The 21,774-nt window shown below is 40.3% G+C and overlaps 1 protein-coding gene across 3 annotated transcripts; it reads right to left on the bottom strand.

Moving 5' to 3' along the window:
• Window positions 1-6,724: 6,724 nt before the first annotated feature.
• Window positions 6,725-18,817, bottom strand: LOC311042416 (B-cell receptor CD22). 3 transcript variants are annotated; one of them, XM_084053129.1, is made up of 19 exons: window positions 18,696-18,817; window positions 18,512-18,565; window positions 16,546-16,644; window positions 16,077-16,188; window positions 15,704-15,849; window positions 15,234-15,354; window positions 14,983-15,119; window positions 14,458-14,580; window positions 13,763-13,909; window positions 12,911-13,016; window positions 12,348-12,511; window positions 11,395-11,544; window positions 10,814-10,945; window positions 9,290-9,371; window positions 8,540-8,588; window positions 8,253-8,339; window positions 7,750-7,886; window positions 7,379-7,515; window positions 6,725-6,815 (listed from the first exon to the last, which is right to left on the bottom strand). In XM_084053129.1, exons 2-18 carry the CDS (start codon window positions 18,558-18,560, stop codon window positions 7,410-7,412), a joined length of 1,947 nt encoding a protein of 648 aa, XP_083909255.1. In that variant the 5' UTR covers window positions 18,561-18,565; window positions 18,696-18,817; the 3' UTR covers window positions 6,725-6,815; window positions 7,379-7,409. The 3 variants fall into 3 exon arrangements, with proteins under 3 accessions (XP_083909255.1, XP_083909257.1, XP_083909256.1); XM_084053131.1 differs by having other exon boundaries at window positions 16,546-16,631; window positions 18,512-18,562; window positions 18,696-18,783; XM_084053130.1 differs by having other exon boundaries at window positions 18,512-18,562; window positions 18,696-18,775.
• Between the last annotated feature and the right edge of the window lie 2,957 nt (window positions 18,818-21,774).

The raw sequence follows: 21,774 nt of genomic DNA, 5'->3' as shown, positions 1-21,774 counted from the left end.
ACTGCATTACCTTGATAATGTTTTAGGGGAATTAGTTAATATTAGATTAATTTACATGTATTTATTTATAACAGCGGGTTCACTAACTTGTTTGTTTGCTGGGGTCTTTAGCTTCTTACTGTGGAAACAAAAGAAAACACTGAACAGAGAAACATCAAGATTGATTCGTGGAAGTGTTTTAAAGAAGTTGTGTTGTAATCATGCAAAACCCTAAAATGTAATGTGGGAACTCTGTTCTTAACAATATTCACTTAAAGATACTAACAGATGACAACTACTGATTTGTTTTAACCGCCTGGCATCAAGCCCCATCTCCCACATAGGAAACTAAACATCTACCATTCACTCCAAGGGGGATCCCCCAGACTTAATGGAGATATTAGGGTTCTGAGCTTACAGGCAGGGTTACTGTAAGTTCTCACATTGCTCATATAAACACTAAATGGGGAATTATTTATAACACTTAAAACGCATCTATAAACAAAGATTTTTAAGCCTGATGATCCATATATGCCCACTCACTCACTCACTCACTCACCCACCCACCCACCCACGCACGCGCGCACACGCGCACGCGCACACGCACACGCACACGCACACGCACACGCACACACACACACACGCACACACACACACACACACACACACACACACACACACACACACACACACACACACACACACACACACACACACACACACACACACTTACTGTACTTACCAGAGCATAAGGATACTAAATGCAACCACAAGGGCCACAAGAAGCATGACACCCACCCCAGCCAAGACAGGAAGTGATTGGTTGCCTGATGAAAAACACCATGTAAAATACGTTATTTAAAGTAGTTATGATTCATAGAAAGTAGAAATATGTTTCATTGTCTTCTAAAGTAAGGTACAGTAGTCACAGTGACAGTCATTATTTTGTCATTGAAGTCATACAAACCCTGCTGGATCTCCAGTGGCACCTCAGTAGAGTTGTTTTCTCCCAGTGAGTTCCTGGTCTGACAGAAGTACAGTCCAGACTGGGAGGACTGTAGAGAGGTCAGAACCAGCATCTGTCCTGACCCTACCTGGACCAGGGAGCTGGAACCAGGAGGCCCAGTCCTCTTGTACCAGGTGTAGTTGTGTACTGGTGGGTTAGCATCACTGCTGCAGGTCAGGTTCACACTGCTGCCTTCAACTAAATGTTCTGGTGAATCCCCTGATATTGAAACTGATGTGTTCTCTGGAAGGTCTAATAAGAGAGAGAGAGAGACACAGTTTGAGGCAATATTAATTTAATTTATGATGACCAGTTATCCTTATATTCATTACAGTAAATGTGTATCTGAAATGTGATCTGAATAGCACTGTAATTCAGCATAGGACATCTGATAGTTAAGAGAATAAAATATACTTACGCTGAACATTAATATTTATATTTTCAGACTTGGGAAAGCCAATACCTCTCCATTCGATACCATTTGAGGCCTGACAGTAGTACTGTCCACTGTGACTAGGCTGGATGTCAGAGATGTTGTGACTCTGCCCTGATGCAGTAAACCCATTCTTATGCAGTGTATATCCACTGTTTTTCACTGCTGGGTTGGCATCACTGCTGCAGTTGAAAGTGACTGTGCTGCCTTTAATGACATCTGCAGAAGGACTGACTGACAAGGTCACATTCTTGGGACCATCTGTTGGAGAGGAATAGGTCAATCAGGTAGGCTTATATTTATCCATAATTCTGTATTTATTTATTTAAACAGGTCTCTCTTGAGAATGAGACCTCAGGTGTCAAGGCGATTATCTGTATAAATAAAGGTTACAAAAACAGTATAGTATATTATATTAATAATTGGCCTATTCAAATTTCATAAAGAGACAGAGCTGCCCATAAACACTACAAGAGATCATATATGACTTAACCACCTACAACTTGGCACCCTATTATGGGCATGTAATTATAGGCAAAAATTGTCAACAATTGTCATGAATTGCCAAACATTTTTAAAATAGCAGTTTGTGGTTAATGACAAGAAGAAAAATAACTGTAATCTGACCACACATCATACGTAAGCCATGGTTTCCTATGTCTTACCTCTCAATAATATTTCACAAACTTCAACACACTTCTTTAAAAGTAAACAATTAAGAAGTTTGGATTCACTAATTAGTGTTTTCCCCACCTAATAAAGTCAATTATTATTATTATCATTATGTTATTAACAGTGGGTGCAACTTATATTTACTGTATGGCTTCTTTATCTTTTGTATGGTGAGTTTAATGGTCTACATCTTCATTGTATACTTACATTGAACATAGAGAGTCACAGGGGCAGATCTGATTGCCTCCTGTCCTTTAACAGCACAGAAATAACTACCAGCATCTTTGATTCCGGCCTGGAACTCCTGGTTAGTTACCGGTAGTGCATCTCTGAACCAAACCACACTTGGTGGTGATGATGGAGTACAGTTCAGCATGCAGGTCAGTCTTACCTTCTCTCCCTCTGTCACAGTAGAAGGCTTTACAACAGTGGTCAAATCTGGTCAAAGAACAGAAAATAAATGCTCTGCATCACTGAAATAATTCATAAAGAAAACTGAAAAAACAATGACCAAATTGATTAATCATAATTTGTTGAGTTCATCTTCAACCATTAAGTTGTACCTTTTAGGGACAAATAAGCATGTGATGGACTCCATAGACTAGGATGCAACACTGTTGCAAAACTGAAGAAGTAAGTGCCTTCATCACTGTCCTTTAAGTTATTGATCCTCAGAGTGCAGTCATGCGCTTTGATACCCAGATATTCAAAACGACCTGTGAGTGAGAGATGTGACAGCTTCCACTTGTTTTCTATATACTCTCCTCTGGACCAGAAGATAGACGTGACAATTTGGCCCCAAGGGTAGTCATATGAACATGGTATGACCACTGATGATGCTCTAAGACCACACTGGTTGTTGAGGACCACCGCCCAGTGTCCAGCACACACACCTGTAATATAAAATAAAAAGATTGTCATGGTCTGACTTTATTAGTCACCTCTTGAAACAACACATTTTGGATCATGTTAATAAACATGTCATGAACAACAGCACCTCAGCCCCCCCTCTAGTGGCCCCCGATGTTCTCTGAATGCCACCGTTGAGAGAATTTATTATAATATATTTTCATAATACAATTCAGATTAACCATTTGATTTAGCAAGCCAGTCCAAACAGCACAAGCATCTATTTAAATTTGGTAAATTCTTTGAGAAGAGTCAAGTTAGCTGAGAAAGGATATCCATGGGATATCATACAATTAATAAACATTAGCAGAATCAACAGAAAGCTTTCACAATATTCTACCAAGCCTTCTAGGAGAACATGTCAACACATAAAAGTACATCCTTTGTGATACAGTTCGCCCTTCAATGTCTCACCTGGAATAATGATGAGAATGACAAGAATCAGATGTGCCATTATTTGGTGTTAACCTGCAACATGACACAGGATGCAACATGTCAGTAAACGTTATGTCCCACGAGAAGAGAACTTACATGGTGAATTACAAGACAATTTACTCAACTCACTGAAATCGATTTAGCTTTTAAGGTTTATCTCTGATTTAACTATGAAACCTCTTGTATCTACCTACTACTTGATGGTCAATGTATGAAAGCACCAATACGCCCCGGTTGAGGATTTCTCGCTGTGCAAAATACCTATATCAGAGAATAGCAGAAGTAATATAGGCCTAGACTCAGTGAGAACACATCTTTCCTTCCTCTCTTCAGTGAATCAGTAATTTGTTAGCAAACCTACTGTACTAACAAAGGTTAGTAGGTAAAGTAAGATTTGCTCTATTAACCCCCAATTTAAGACTGTAAAAGAATGTATAACAATATCATCACAGCCTAGTAATGAGAACCAATGTTAATAACCAAAAGTTATTAGTTAAAGTTATATCAAAATACATTATTTCCATTTGTTGTATACTGTAAAAGGCTAAAATAAACAACTCAATGATTCTATCCTAAGGAGTGTACAGAGAAGTATAATAATATTATATACTGGGTTGAGTTGAGGATACAGTTACAGTATGTCTTACACACATGTACTAATATATTATACTGTATGTTATATAATATTATCATATATATAAATACTAGATAAATGTATCACATACTACACACAATGTGATAATTTGATTCCATTAAGCTGTAATTCACAACGTTTATATCCTACCTGGGATTCGAACCCTGGTGAGTGCTGGATCTTCTACTGCTGGGCAACAGAGAGCCTATTTGGGCAGAGATTACCATATATTGTGTTTTTGAGCTGCATGCAATACCACTTATCAAGTAGTACAACCCAAACACAGGATATACATGTCTCAATAGAAGAGCAGGGAGACAAACTAAACCACCAGTGTAGATATATTAACATAGTGGACCATACATATTTGTCTTTATAACATTTTTCAGCTGTAATATCTTGCCTAAAAACACTTAGCAATACATAATCCATCTGAGTAAATGGTCATTTTTCACTTCAGTCACTATACAGTAGCCTACCTAACTATGCAGTTGTGTCTCTTCAACACTAGAGGACAGCAGAGGGTCATTTAGTTAGTGACTGCGTGACATCAAGTATCTGAAAACAATATTTTATTCCAATCTTATGCCATATGTGACATTCATTTCCTCCAGCGCAGAGCAGGTGTTTATCCATCAGTATGGTTTGATCACTGAGATATCTTCTCGAGTCTATATTGTTTTGCTACAGTAAAATCAGCTTTATTGTCACATCACAGGTTTACAGAAGTAAAATTTGTTCAATGGTATTGTTATTTCAGTGTCAATTGAGCTCTGAGAGTTTAAAACTTTACCCATATAGACATGGGGTCCATGTATAATTTACACATTCTGTGGTTGTTTATAAGTCAGTGGTTCCCACCCCCAGTCTTCAGAATCAGCTGATCCATCCTACCAGGATCCTTCTAGGTGTCTTATCAGAGACTAGTTAGAGATGGGAGAAGATTTTGGTTCATTGTCACTTTTATTATCAAATGACCCCTAACTACTATATTAGTTAATTACTTGAGTAATTTACAACAAAAAATTAGCTCATGTTGGTTAATAATGTGATATGGATTTAATAAGATGATAATAATCAGCTCACATGCCAGTGCCATCTTCCTTATCTCTTGTGTGACTAGAGACAGGGGTGTGGCTGCTAATCAGCAATCTGGTAGCCTCTACTGTATATAAGCTCTGCTTCTTCATTCCTGGTCAGATCCTTGTGATGTGTTGTGCTTTTAAAAAAAACAGAACCTGTCTGTTTCCTGTCCTCTTGCTTGCTATGCTTTTGTGGCTTCCCTGGACCTCGCCTCGCCTGCTCAGCCAGCCTAAACCTTTAGGCCAAATCTTTTGTTTGACTTTTTGCCTACTTTTGCCTTTTTTTACATTTTTGTTGTTCACTCTGCAATAAAACATTTTTTCTTTTTTTTATGTATTCTTGCCTCTGTGTTTGAGTCTGCACTTGGGTTCACCTAGACTATTCAGCCCAACAGTCACGCTTTTTATTATGGATCTTTATTAGCCTTCATATTAAAATATGTTAAACCAATAACAACAAATAAGACTACTTGTACCATGTTTGCTCTTAATTTTTCAGTTTTATGTTGGAACACACCACAACAAATGGCAAGCAAGTGATATGGCTTTTCAGTTAATATATCATTCACCTGTTTGGTTTATCTTTTTTTCTGCACAGATGCAATCATTTCATGCCTGTCTACACAAGGAGAAACAACCCCATGAGCTGTGCCACAGAGGGTTTAATACAAATTCATATTAATCATTAGTCTAAATACAATGCATCTCAGTTTCTTCAATTTCAATGGTAACATGCAGGTATAGTATTGTATGGTTGTTTGTTGCTACTCTATGCCACATCTATTGTTGGTGTCCTGCAAATATCCCCATCTGTATCAAAATGCAATATTTTTCACTGCAAGATTATTACGTTATTGCTAGCTTGCTTTTACCAGCAAAACATATAGAAACAAATTAGCTAGATGCAGAACAATTGCTATTGAAAACAAATTGGTTAATCACCAGAAAAGGTTTCACATGGTATAGAAATTAAGCTCATTTTCATGCATCTAATCACCTTTGTTTCATCTACTGCACTGAGACTTCCTTTTTAGTAAATCTCTCAATTCTTTTTAATTGTTTTTATTGAATGGGTTCCCAGATTGCCTTATTAGTGTCACGTTTGATAAGGATTCACATTTCCTATGCTTCTGCAGTCGTTTGCTGTAGAAAATAGAACAGCAAAGAGTCACAATGCAATACAAATGGAGAATAGATGCATGTCAGAGGACCTGCATCTAACTGTAACATGGGAATCCTGTAGCTGTAAATTAAAAGCAACAAAGGCCACGTAAGTTATTATTTGATTTTAAGTTAATAACTTTCAATTTTATGCTATATCCATGAGCAAAAAAAATAACAATAAAAAAACTGAAACAAATATAAAAACAATGTTCCAGATGTTTTTCTAGAGCTATTTACACTGGATGTGTGACAGGAAAAAGAGAGGCAATGACATGCAACATAGAGCAGGGACTTGGACCCCACTGCATCCTTAGTGGTTCACATCAGTCTGCAGTGCTGAGCCACACAATGCCCCACAGCAACATAATCACTGTGGATTAGCCCACGGTCAAGGTCAGACTGAGGTCAAAGTTCACACGAATCATTAATCCATAATCCTTTCTGGTAGTGGAGATAATGGAAGCAATGCTACTGGGTCTTGTGAGGTTAGGTGATGTATTGCTTGGCTGATGAGGAAAATGAGAACAGAGAAAGGCTATTACAGTACAATAGAATCACTTTTGTAGTGGTTCTGAAGGGGTTTGATAGATTACAGATTGCAGAATTTATGTTACCTCTCAAATAAAACTACACAAGAGCAACATTATTTGGTTTCAGTTCCTCAACTTTCTAACACCAATAATAGAAAAGTATATAATATATTTAAGAACAACAACAATGAAAGTAACATAAAACATTTCTAAATACTGTACGTACAGTTGTCATAGCACACTTTGAGGTGCTTTTGAAGGTGTTGTGTGCATGGTTCCTATACCTCTCTCTCGCTCTCTCTCGTTCTCTCGCTCGCTCTCTCTCTCATATATCATGTTTCTCTAAAAGATAATCTATCTTGAATTGTTAGACATAAGTGATGATTTTTGTCTCTTTTTTTTGTCCTGGGGTGATGGAAGACATATAAGTGAACATGTATGCCTTATATACTCAGGTAAATTCATTCTAAAGGAACTGCTCTAAGATTTGAGGAACAGTTTCCTCAAGGTTATCAATGAAACAATACTAATGACCAACCTGCGGTGCCTTGTCTCAGTGCTCTCTCTAGTGGTGAGGCTGTGCAAGTAAAGTGTAAACTACATTAGAGGAATCCTTGGCGTCTTTCTTGCAACCCAGAGACATGTTGGTGACTTGCACCACCTGGTCCACACTGAAACAACACAAATGGCAAATGCATGCTCACGCACAGACAGACAGACAGACAGACAGACAGACAGACAGACAGACAGACAGACAGACAGACACAGGAAAGGTTGTATGATGAGACAGGAAGCAGGGAAACAAACAAACAGACAGACAGACAGACAGACAGACAGACAGACAGACAGACAGACAGACAGACAGACAGACAGACAGATAGAGACAGTAGAGTAGAGGAGTTCACCTGGGAATCTTGGAGTAGTGAACAGTGATGTAGTTGGGGGTGGAGCTCTTGGTCTCTGCTTCTGTGATTGGCGGAGCGTCCTTCAATGGAACAATGGCAGGATGGGGGCTCTCACACTCCTCCTCTGGCTCCTCCTCCTACACATACGTATGTACACACGCACACACAGAGGGCAAACCTGCAATCATAATCTTTAAAGGTTCGGGGACCCCCAGAGGTCCTTGTCCAGAGGGGTCCCCAGCAAAATGAGTTAATATACAATCAGTATCAGTATAACCACTTTAACCCTATTTTATACTTCAGCTATTTGAAAATAGCCGATCTACCTGCTGTGATGTGTTGTGAGCTTGTAGATCTGCTACTTTCAAAATATTTTGAAAATCTTTGAAAACTGTGTGAATACATTTGAACATATTTAACAACACAAAGCTTCTCGTGTGTGTGTGTGTGTGTGTGTGTGTGTGTGTGTGTGTGTGTGTGTGTGTGTAAGATCTATTACGTACTGGTATGTCAGACATCTTGCCTGATCTCATCTGGAAGGTCTGCTGGGCTGACTCATAGAACAAGGTGTCAGCTGTCATTGACGGACGCTGGGGTCAGACACACACACACACACACACACACACACACACACACACACACACACACACACACACACACACACACACACACACACACACACACACACACACACACACACACACACACACACACAGAGACATTCTGAATAATGAATATGTGTAGAGATGGTTACTGCAATTCAGTCAAAACGATGAGCCCTGTACAGTACCTTCTTAGTGTCCTCCATCGTCTCCATGTCCACTCTGTGCATGTTCTTACTGTGGAGAGACAGAGATCATCTTCATGGTTATGGACAGTCTGGAACGTATAAATAAAAAATACATTTCTGTTTGCCTTTTAGGCTTTGTAAACAAACAAAATTGCACAGCACAGATATACAAAGAAGTGCTTGACAATGACCAGTAATGTCAAATGGCCAAAATAGACCATATTTAATCATTTTACACTTGCAAAAAAAATAAACAAAGGGTGGAAATAGCCGATCTACAATGCATTGTGAGATTGCAGATTTGCTATTTCCACTATTTTTGAAAATGTTTGAAAAGATATGTACATTTTATGACGATTATGCAAAATGATTGCGATTATGTAATAATTGTGACAGGCCTAACAGGTGTTCCGTTTTATGTTTGTGAAATGAGCTTGCTGACATCAGTATGAGAAGGGAGTGTTCTTGGACCGGACTCTCTCTTTTCCCGGTGTTTAGCCCAGGTGGGCATGGTTTTGCGGTTAGGTTTAGGCATAGTTTCTGTGAGGTTAGGGTTAAGGTAGGGTTGAGCATAGTGTTTGTGAGGTTAGGGTTACGTTTAGGCATAGTTTTTGTGAGGTTAAAGGTTAGGGTTAAGGTTAGGTTTAGGCATAGTTTTTGTGAGGTTAGGGTTTAGGTGCCACCTGGGCGACACACCAAAGAAAGAGGGAGTCCCGTTCTTGGACTGTGTTGTATGGTACTTCCTGTCACCTGATCATGATGGCCACAGTGAGGGTGATGAGCCCTGCAGAGACGCCCACCGCCGATGCCAGGGCGATGACCTTCAGACGACCTGCAAACCACACACATCACAATTATTACAATTGCATACAGTGACACATTTGTCTTAGTGATGTTGGTGGGTTACAGTGAATAATGATAACATTTAAAAATATTTACACATATTCTTAATTTAAATCTAACCCTTAAATATAGAAAGTGTATATAATGCTAGATACAATATAGAGAGTATGGATGTGGGTAAGAAAAAACTGCAATCAATTATTGCACTTGTTGGATTATGTATACAGAAGGTAATAGTATTACACATAGCCTTTGTTTGTATGTAAACAAAAGGTAACAGTATACAACATTACATTGCATTTGTTTGTATTATGTAAACAAGGTATATGCATATTATACATTACATGTCACATGTGTTTGTATTATGTACAAAAAGGTTAATAGTAATATAGTATTATACCTTACATTTGTGTGTATTATGTAAACAGAAGGTATATACATTACACATCACATTTCTTTGTATTATGTAGACAGTAGGTAACAGTACATTATTACACACTGCATTTCTTGTAGATAGAAAGTAAGACTGGCAAAACAGGAGGTGATAGCAGCACTAGCTGTTTTTGTTTGGGAAGCTTTTCAGGATAATGGTCAACTAACAGGAGACAGAATGAAGGAGAGACAGAACAACATGATAGATGTGGTAAGAATGAACAAATGATTAGTAAAGAATGGGTAGAATGCAAGAAGAAAAACATAGAAAAAGAGATCAAAGAAAAGGAGAGAGTGAACATAATTGGCAGATTAGAATGAGAGCACGGTCAGAGATGCAGCATCATAAGCCAGACGTCTAGACTTCTCCAATGTATTTAAAAACCCGTCTGCAGTTCCTCAGTTGAGTAATTTCCACAACACTTCATCTGCGCACTCCACTCTTTCTTGCAGTGAGAGTGCTTCATATGTGACTCATAATGACTCACAGAATAAAGCAGACACATTTGCAGGCCATGAGGCCGTGCACAGTGGAGAGAGGTTTCACCGCTCAGCGTTTTGCTCAAATGCAACAAAATCTGACGTAAATGATGTCAATGTCTGTCTCCTGTGAGGCATGGCTGCAACAGATTATCGGAAAATCTTGACCAATTAAGTCTGAACACCATATGTCGAAAAGAGACGATCAACAAGCTTGTAGATCAGCTCTTTTCACTGTGCTACACCACTGTATGGTGTGAATAAGTTAAGCATATAGGCCTAGGCCATTGTTGAGAATTTTGGCCTTTAACGACATGCCCAAAATAGGGATGCCAGTTAAGCCTAAATTCATACTTTGTTGTATGACTTTACGTCATGTTTTTATGTTGAAAATCAAATCTTTTTGGCAAGCAACGCTGTATAAATAAGTATAAATAAAGGTAAGTAGGCCTACTTACTGTAGTATGAATTAGACCTTAAGCACAAATAAAAAGGGCGGATGGTTGGTTATATCCATACCTCTGACTCGTACAGTGAGAACAGGAGAGCTGTGGACCCCGATGCGATTCCTAGCTTCACAGTAGTACCGACCACTCTCTGCAGGACCCACCTCTGAGACGGTATAGATGGGACCAGACTTGGTAGCCCACCCTGGAACACAACAGCACAATAACCTTTCACTATACTGCAAATAAACAGAGCAATGTAGACGGGAAGAGAGACATAATATGTTTCTTGTACCCCATTACAGATAACAAGACGTTCATCACTGAATATTACCATTGGCTTGCCTTTATCGTGAATATTCTATTTCCACCCATATTTTACATAGTACTTGAATGGAGACACATTTTTTATAATAGATCAGCGATTCTCAACCTTTTTAATTTCAAGGACCCCCAGTTTGATATGCATTAGGCCACGGACCCCCATTTGCTAATCTTACATCTGGGACCCCAATCTGCACTGTAACATACTCAGTGTTAATTTAACACTGAAAAAATACAAATGGAAACAACTTGACCCATAAGGACCGCTGGAGGTCCCTGAACCCCACCCCAATGATATAGACTACGTATGAAGCGCTCTATAATGCCAACCTTGAGCAGAGGCTCCATCCAGTGTTAGTCGGTGCCAGGTGAAGTTGTCCACAGCTGGATTAGCCTGACTGCTGCAGGTCAAGGTCAAAGGTCGTCCAGCGTCCACCACACCGGCGGGACGAGCCAGCACTGAAGTGTTCTTTGGAGGGTCTGTGGAGGAGGACCCTCACAGTTCAAGTTCAGTTCAATTTGGTCACAACGCTACAAAGTTAAATCCTCACTGTTAACTCTGAGAGTGTACAAAATGTGATCCATAGGGTCCAATCAAAAGCAAAAAATGAGTCCAAGGCACTCTTCATAAAGTTAAAAAGCCTTAATACCAGGCTTGTTCATAATGGAACAGTTAAAGGAAGCCAACATGTTTCGGCCCAAAAAATGGCCTTGATCAGGATTGAACCTTTGTAATTAGCTCAAATATTATTTCATGAAAATGTGGACAATGTTTTTTAGATTTTTGGGGGTAAACAGTCATTTATATTCTATATTCTATTTCTGTGAAGCACATACTGTACAGTAGGGTTTCATGAAATGTGCTGGTATGAACAGTGGTCAGAGATGTTACAGGATAAAGAGACAAGCTGAGGAGTAAAGAGTGAATTAGAGAAAAGGGGAGGAGTAGATAAGGAGGAAAGCTGAGGAGATGAGGAGGAGGAGGGCTGGTAGACAGGCAGACAGAGGGCATTGGTATTGTACTGTAGGTATCATTTATCAGGCAAAGGAGACTGCTCACCTCACCCTTAAACAACACAACACCACACAACTCAATGCAACAGCACAGCACAGCACAGCACAATGAAATGGAATTGCAACACAACACAACGCAGTGCAACGCAATGCAACGCACCGCAACAGAAAGCAACACACCAATAACTTGAAGACATACTCACAACACACAGAAACACACAGGCATGCACGCACGCACATATGTACGCACACACACAAACACTACTTACACAGTACAGTAAGTGTAGCAGTAGGGGAGGTTTGGTATCCCAGTCGGTTCCATGCAGTGCAGTAGTACTGACCAGCATGATGAGAACGCACCGCTGGGATAGACACATTCTGGAAGGTTCCTTTGGCCCACACCTGATCACCTAGGATACGATTCCATGCATACCTGTAGGAGGGATGGCGGTAATGATGATGAGGATGAGGATGAACTGCTGTGCTTAAAGGATACATTTACATACAGTAGATACACGTGATGGAGACATATAGATCAGTGGTTCTCAAACTTTCTTTTAATTTCAAGGACCCCCATAACTCTCAGAGTTAAAGGCCTGTAAGGGTCAATTTGGAACCCCCCAAGGAACCCTGAGGGTGCCTGGACCACACTTTGAGAACCACTGAGATAGATGATGATGATGATGAAGGTGATATAATGATATAATTATTTAAAAAAAACTCCAAATCCACATGATTTTGTATTTTCTATTGACTGAACAGAAACCTGTTGAAATGAACCAAGGTGAACTCTTGGTACCTGGTGATGGGAGGGTGGGCGTGGCTGACGTACCTGTTGATGGGAGGGTGGGCGTGGCTGACACAGCTGAGGTTGACATACGTTCCCTCTCTGATGTCAGCAGGAGGATTGACTTGCACACGTGTGTTCTTGGGGGAATCTACACAGACACACAGAGCAGTGGTTCTCTTTCTACTCTTCCCTGTCTCATTGACAAGGTTCAAGGTTCACTTTCTCTTTATTTGTCATTGACATGCTTGCACATGAAACTTGGTTTAATTTGGTTAAAGGAGAACCCTCTGAAAGTCACAAGAGACATTGGGGTCAACGCTGCAAGACAGTGTTTCATCATGTTAACTGAAAACGGCAGCAGCCAGTTAAGAAAAAGTCTAAACACAGAATGTTGGAAAGTAAGTATCACTTCCTGCTCATTCCATGTGACAGAATTATGACTGGTATTAAAATAGAACTATTAACAACCAGACACAACTGTTGGACAGTTAGTATGATCTACAATACATCAGTGGTTCTCAAACTATTTAATTTCAAGGACCCCCATAACTCTGAGAGTGTACAAATGGAACCAAGTGGACGAGTAAGGGTCCATTTGGTTCCATTTGTACACTAAGAGTTACGGACCTGTAAGGGTCCATTTGGGACTCACTCAACGAACCCTGAGGGGCCCTGGACGCCACTTTCAGAAACACTGATCTACAGAAGAGATCAGGTTCACAGACTTCTTTCACCAAAGTGAAAATCATAGTCTCTTACCCCAGGTTTACCCTTAGATATCTGGGGACCCCAGATTATAGGTCCATGACCTGTCCATCCCATAGTTCTTTGTGTATTACCTAAGCTGAAATCTGGTTGAAAACATGATCTGTAATAAAGTATTGAGAAACTCACATGTTACATTAAGTAGAAGTGGTCCGGAGCGGTCTGTGCCTAACGAGTTCCTGGCCACACAGAAGTACTCTCCTCTGTCAGTGTGTTTGACCCGGGAGAAATGGAGCTGAGGCCTAAAGCTGTCTGGGATACTACCACTCTCCATGTCTGGAAAGCGCACACACACACACACACACACACACACACACACACACACACACACACACACACACACACACACACACACACACACACACACACACACACACACACACACACACACACACACACACACACACACACACACACACACACACACACACACACACACACACACCAGAAAAGTTAAAATAAGCATAATCCAATAAAGTAGTAATCCCCCAAAACATAACCAAAACAGGCTGTTGATCTTTATAACTGAAATATATTCCATTTCAGGATTGAGGAGTCTTTTTTTAAATAGGCTTTAAATCTGGACTCTTAACCACTTAAACCCTCTGTACTTAGTCAAATGGACCTGAGTTGGCTCTGCACTTGGTGTGTTCTTTTTTTTACCTCTACATCAAAACAACGTGTTGTGTTGCAACGCATTGTGAGCTTGTAGTTCAGCTATTTTTATTGAATGTTCCGCCCACAATAGGGATGCAAGGGTTCAAGTGGATAACACTTATTGTCACTGAGTTTAGTTATTTATCATGCAACATGACTGTTGGAACCTTTGAACCATGCGTAGCTCTCCACGGGTGGAGCAGCATCACTGCTGCAGGTCAGAGTCATTGACCCACCCTCTGACACCTCTCCTACTGGGGACACCACTATGGAGGTGGAACGAGGAGCATCTGGAACATGTGGGGTGGAGTGTGGTTAGAGTTACAGTAGTTGTTAGAGTAAGTTATAAAATACATACTGTACCTGTAAGTTACAGTAGAAAATGCGGGAGTCGGTATGTTGAGTGCATTAATTTACCAAGATTCATCAAGACTGATTGTCCAAATCGTTTCATATTGATACACAGGCATGATGTAAGGTTGGTATAGAGTTGACTGCTTGCCAGCAGTGTTGTCACAAGAAATGATTCAAGAAAATAAGAAATGCAAGAAAAACACAATACCAAAACACATCTCTTATCGGTCTCTCACATTCTCAAATGTTTTTGTTGAAGAAAACTGATGAATTATGAGCTATCTATGTATTCATGAGTATTGTCTATTGATTGATGGATTGATTGATTGATCACTTACGTCCCAGAGCCAGCGATAGGACTGGGGACTGTACATTCTGCGGTGGTATTGGTCGACAGGTGTAGGATCCAGCATGCTGTTGGTCAAAGCGGTTCACAATCATCCACTTCTCATACGAGCCCAGGTTCAATCCATTTCTGTGTATAAAACATGTATAATGTAAAATGTTTTGTTTCCCTTCTTAATAACACTTCTCTGGTCAAGTAGACACAGACACGGCATACATTATGCACGCACGCATACACACACACCTGTACAGTGCTAGGCTCCGTCCTGGAGCAGCACATCCACTGGCCTGGCAACCCAAAAACACAGTATCTCCAAAGGCATACATATTGGCTGGCCTGGGTGGATGCACTTGGACCTGGAGGTCTGAACCACACAAACACATGCAGATGATGATTCTTTATCTAAACCCACCAATCAGATTAATGCACAAATAAGCACTATGCTGATCTCCACTAAACGATCTACTAGGGTAAGCAGCATGTTACAGAACATTTTAGTAACACATGTAATGCAATGTCTTCACAGTCTTAACTTCATTTACACATGGTAAAGAGTTTTTTTTTTTAAAGTTCCCCGTAGGAAACAATATTGTATTCTCTATTTAAACTGTAACTGATGCACATTCTAGTGTCACGTGTAGAAAATGCTGAATGAATACCACTTTAGTTGAAAGTTATAAATATAATTTCCCATGAAAGTAAATTCAACCTACTTGTGACGGCCAGAGAGACAGTGTCAGGGGAGGTCCATCGTCCCTGGGGTTGATCTGTCTCAAACCTGAAGTGGTACTGGCCCGCATCACTGAGCTTAACGGCCCGAATCTGGACAGAACAGCTGGAGTAGCTGCCTCCGATGTAGCTGGATGGAGCCCACAGGTGGTTTGTCATTCGTTACTTTTGTCCCATTCAATAACATATCTGTTCCTTTAAATGCAATTCATGCAATCTGTGTTTCCTTATCTCTTTACTTATTCTTTCAATGTCAGATTTTCTTGTACTGTCTATCTATTCATTCAGCCGTTCAGGCCGTGTGCATCTGTGTGTTTTTTGTGTACATGTGTGCATCCCAATTGCGTTGTGTGTTACCGTGTGCGTCCGCGGTATGATAAGCTGATCAGACTTGGCTCAGAGTGGTGGGCAAACTCTCGGCGGCCCTCCGCCGACACTCGGAACCACATGACCTGCTTCACTGTGTGGCCTGATTGAGAAATCAATCAATTCATGATGTTGAAGTAAAAGATGAAAAAAAGGAAGATGTCATTTATAATGTAAATACCGGTTCAAATATTGTACTGGATCTTGGCATTCCAGGTTTTCTACATGTTAAGCAGGGAGATAAAGCAGATAGCCTACAGACAAATGTACCTCATTAGAACTACAGTAGTAGCCTATAGACTTTAGTGCTCAAAACCACCATAAAGGGTACAACCTATTTTGAGCAGCGTTAATTAATCAATTTGTAACCCCAAGAGTGTACAAATGTAACCAAATGGATGGACCTTATACATCTTCACACTCAGAATTAAATGAACACAGGATTTTATTTGTAGGGTACCTGATGGATGGTCATAACGGCAGGGCAGGGTCACAGTTGTTCCTGCCCACACACAGATCTCCTTTCTAGAGAATGACACACTCCACCTGCTCTGAGTACCTGCAGCACACACACACACACACACACACACACACACACACACACACACACACACACACACACACACACACACACACACACACACACACACACACACACACACACACACACACACACACACACACACACACACACACACACACACACACACACACACACACAGTAACTATAGGCTTAGAGGAACGATATGTGTTGCTGGCTCAGTGTTCCATTAACACCCATGAAACTGAACAGTCTTCTGTGCCTCAGTTTTGCTGAAAAGTTTACTCTGGTGAATGGTGATGTCACTGGGGTCAAATCTGTTCAAATTGCAACCCTTCTGTTGATGCAGTAGCAGCTATAGGCCGTAGACAGTATTATCCATGCAATCAATCAGTGACATTCAACGTAATTTATTTTTATCATATCAAGATGACCAGCACCTTTGGGTGCCTAAAGACATTTTCTTTCAATTCCTGGTAATAAGTATGATTTTTTTGGGCAGGTTGTCCACCTTTATAACCTACTGTACATGATATGGCACAGAATGAGCACAGAGCAAAATAAGGCTGTTATGCCCTTTCTATTCTGTGTGTGTATGTGTGTGTTTGTGTGTGTGTTGTTTAGACTTCAAAGCAGAAAAAAAGCCTAGGCCTAATTCATCACGTACAGAGCATTTGACTTTACAGCCAATTGTTCCATTGTAAAATGCGCTGCAGGTAGCAGGTAGGCTGGACGGATGTGGCATATCCACTCCTGTTTGTTTACACACACTTTGATGTGGTCTATTGCACCACGCTTGTCCATGAAATGCAACATGGGAATTGAAGGAACTCAGAGAAAGGCCAAAAATAAAGGGGACTTTTCTCTGTCAATATGGATTGTACCGTTAATATAGTTGTTTCTTGTCTATGATAACCATCAACAATATATTGAAATGATCAGCAGCATGATAGTGTCCCTTTAAGCATTCCAGAATACTCACACAAACATAAAACAGTTAGACACATGCACAGCACACTCAGTAATCCTTAAGTGAAAGTATACACTCATGCAAGTACACACACATGCAAACACCATAGTGAGCACACAAACACAAACTCACATGAATCAGGTACTAATACACACTTACAAGAGCACCTCTGTTACACCCATCTAAAAACTCAAAGTTGGAATGCACACAAAAAATTGGTCCCCACGTCATCCAGGAGAAACTAAACAACTAACAACTAACAAAGCCCTAAACAATATTGTGTTTCCTTAAGTCTCTTGAATGTAAGACAATTATAATGCTGATAATATAGTAGGCCTATAAGAGATTATTAGTCTAAAGAAGTGTGCATTTCATTGGCTCAATAAGTGCAATAGCTTGCTAATTAGTTTTAGGTAAAGAGGAAAAGAAAGAAAAACATGGATACCATGAGAAAGGTTCTACTCGGGTCCATGAGTGACACATAAAATGTAGCACAGATGATAATGATGAGACTTAATGTGGAGCAATGGTGGGTGTCCTGTGCCGCTCTTAACTGCCTGGCTGGCTGACTACCTTGCACAAAAGCCAATCAATACTTATAAATAACCTGAGCGTAAAGGCAAGGGCACCTGGCTACAGAACCTCACATGTACAGTATCACTGTGTATGTCAACGATCAAATTAGAAATTGTGTTAATTGTCCTCCATTGTGTAAACTAGAGCCATGTTTTTATAATTTGAAATGGTTGGGAAGGGATGTAATTTGTGTCATTAAATCAGCCTGCTGTCTCATACTGTATGTCATGACATTTAATCTCATATGCACAGAGAGGCAGTAACAAACATACAGTATAATGCTCCATTCAGTTCCAAATAATGAATTTAAGTGTGTGATGTATTGAGCTTGTTTTTTACCTGGTAAAGCTGCGAGGATGGTGCTCAGAACTAACACACCTGCCAACATCTCTGCTGATACGAGCGCAATAATGGCACAGGAGCAAAGGAGAACAAGAGAGAGTGAGGAGACAAACAGAGACAAGTGAAGTGAGACACGTACTGTTCACCATTAAATACCATTAAACTGATCAAACCCACTCACCTGTCAAAATATCTTCATTAGCTCAAGTCAGTCAAGCAGAATGTGGTTTGTTGTGTGTGGAGGTTGATGTTTCCTTCTTTTTCTTTTTTTTATAGGGATGGTGAGACTTGCGCGGTGAGCAGAGCCGGGTAGCCAGAGATGGGAGGAGGGAGAGGGGGTGGGTGGCGAGAGAAGTGGAGGGAAGTAGCAGAGGTCTTAAAGTTAAAGTTAGCCAAGTTATTTCAACATTACACCATCTTCAATCTTTTCCGGGAAACCTGTTTCCTCTTGCTATTTTCAGATGTTGGTTACATCCTTTTCCACTTCTGTCGCTCATTTGTAATGTCAGCCATTTGATTACATTTCACTATTGCATTATTTAAATACAGGATGGAGAAAATAAATAATATATCATAATAGCAATAGATGGGGGGGGGGAAGAAAGGGGAAATGCATGTTAAGGAATTATGGAGCTATCAGGATGCTGATCAGAAACTACTAACATTTAGTAGTTTATTGCATATCACGGTGGAGAAGTATAGGCTACATCAGATACACGGCAGTAGCCTCTCAAAGGAGAGAGACCAGGCTATTTAGACATTAATTTGTTTAGAGAATGTGTTCCATCAGTTCTATGTGAAAGGGCAAAATTAAGACAAACACACATAGGCTACAACAACAAACTGGTTGTTGTAAGTGGTTATCACTAATGATCTGATAGGTTATACCTCACATTGCAAAGGCCTTAAGTGTCTCAGGAGAAAGATTTTCATCACCTAAGTATTTGGCATTCAAATATTACTTGATTGCCAATGACATATTTGAATGTAGTTTAACAAGACTTTAGGCTATAATTCAACCATATAACTTTGGATTATTGCAATTTAAAGTGATATTCTTTTGTTACTATATTCCCAATAGTAAGTAGTAATCAGTTGCTATAGAGTGTTTATTCAGTAGGTCTGACCGTCCTCCAGATCTTTCGTAAACAGAAAATACATTTAGGCCTACAGGCCAGGAAACCAATTTCATCCCATCAGGAGAGAGAACTCATCATACAGGATACTGGATAAACAAGTGAAATGGGAAGTGATGAAACAGTTCTGATTATTAAAGACAAAGAGCTGGTGAGACGTTGGGGAGATTGCTATCAGAATATACAGCTTTAACTTTTTAACAAAACAAAACAAAAAGAAATGTTTTAACCAAATCATATCACTTTTTATACAGAAACTTTATAATGCAATTAGCTAATCATGTGTAAAACAACATTGATGTATTAAAAATCAAACACCTGTTGTAACCATTGAGATTGTAGCCCCCTAGGCTAGAGCAGTGGTTCTCAACCTTTTCAGGTTGTGACCCCCCAAAATAATCATATTTCAACTGGGGACCCCCCACCCTGACAAGCACTTGGAATCGCAGGTAGTTGAGGCATTACGTTTAGTTTGACATATTTGAACGTAGGCCGCCTAGTCAACATCCACAAATAAATATTGTGAAAATAGAAGATCTACAAGCTCACAATTTTTGCCTCTTGTCAACATCCACAAATAAATATTGTGAAAATAGAAGATCTACAAGCTCACAATTTTTGCCTCTTTCTTATATTATTTGACAATTTGTCCAATGTTTCACCAGTTTGTATTGTATAGTTTGTTGATTACTTTTGATGCAGTAATGGTATTTTCTTTAGGTATTAAAAAGGTCTTAAAAGTCCTTAAATTGTCACTTACTGTCATCTGGGGACCCCCCAAAAATCATGTGGTGACCCCCTGGGGATCCCGACCCACGGGTTGAGAACCACTGGGCTAGAGCACTCTAGATGGGGTGGACGGACGACACGGTCTCTCTCGTGTCCGCAGATGCTGGCTTGCAAGTAGCCCTGAAACATGACTGTCATATCATGACAGTCATGACGAAACTTCAACCTGGTTTTTGCACCTTTTTTATTTACAGCCCGCACATCTACAAAAACATTCAACTTTCAAATATAAAGTGCTTAACCCATGGCCACAGATGTTACAATTCACTTTGGGTGGGTATAAGTACCCGTATTTCTTGTATTGTTCAATAAAAAACATTTTTAATCCGATCTGCGGCCATTTTATTATAATGTATCAGAGTGCAATACACCTCCCAACCAATAGGGTCAGGTCATTGAAAGAATACAGAAATGTCTGAGAAAATGGCCACCAATCGGATTAAACTGCTTTTTATGAACAATACGGAAGATACGGGTACTTATGTGGGTCCAAGTAGAAGTGTAACATCCATGGGCATAGGGTAAGCATTTTATATTTGAAATCTGACGTTTATGTAGATGTGCAGGTTGTAAATGGAGAAAGTAAAAAACCCATAGGGACGAGCGTCGTGTGATCCATGGCCATGGCGAGCTGGCTACGTCTGACCTCTGCATAGGAGAGTGGGTGCATCCACACATGAGCGTATGCTGACGGCAAACGCTACGCTAGCCCCGTACACACCCATGTTAAGTTAGAAACCGGAAGTTCCGGTCCGGTTTTTCCTATAACATGGGTGTGTACGGGGCTAGCGTAGCGTTTGCCGTCAGCATACGCTCATGTGTGGATGTACCCAGTGGGGCTAGAGCGCCTCTAACCTCGCATCACCAGTCTTTCCACCTCGGAGGAAAGCCTGGTCTGCGTTACAGAAGACCCAATATGATCCGGTCTACTGGAAAAAAAAAAAAAAAAGAATCCTTTTTCCGGATTCTGCCCATCCGGTTTTGCGGTGCCGCTTTGTTTTGGTTCCCCAAACCCTATTTAAATGGAATAGAATTTCCCCGTGGGATAATACAGACGCTAAATAGTCTCCGGATAGTGCACGCACATTTACATTTAAAAAATAAGCTAAACTATGCCGCATCAAGGATTTTATTAGGACGGACCTATATTGGGGTGAGACGTCTTTCCGGTTCTGCCCATCCGGCCACTTTTTTTTTTTTTTACTTCCGCTCCCGACCGGATCATATACCCGAAAATGGAATGCTGCCCAGGCTAGAGCGCCTCTAGTGGGCAGCAGTGCCATCTAAGGGCAGTCAATGGTGTGCTGCGTGTAATTAATGGCAGCTTGCATTGAG

The sequence above is a fragment of the Gymnoscopelus microlampas genome, assembly GCF_963454915.1.
Source record: "Gymnoscopelus microlampas genome assembly, chromosome: 3".
In the NCBI taxonomy this organism is placed as follows: Eukaryota; Metazoa; Chordata; class Actinopteri; order Myctophiformes; family Myctophidae; genus Gymnoscopelus; species Gymnoscopelus microlampas.
The sequence above is the reverse complement of the archived record's forward strand: the minus strand, read 5'-3'. Positions and strand labels throughout refer to the sequence as shown.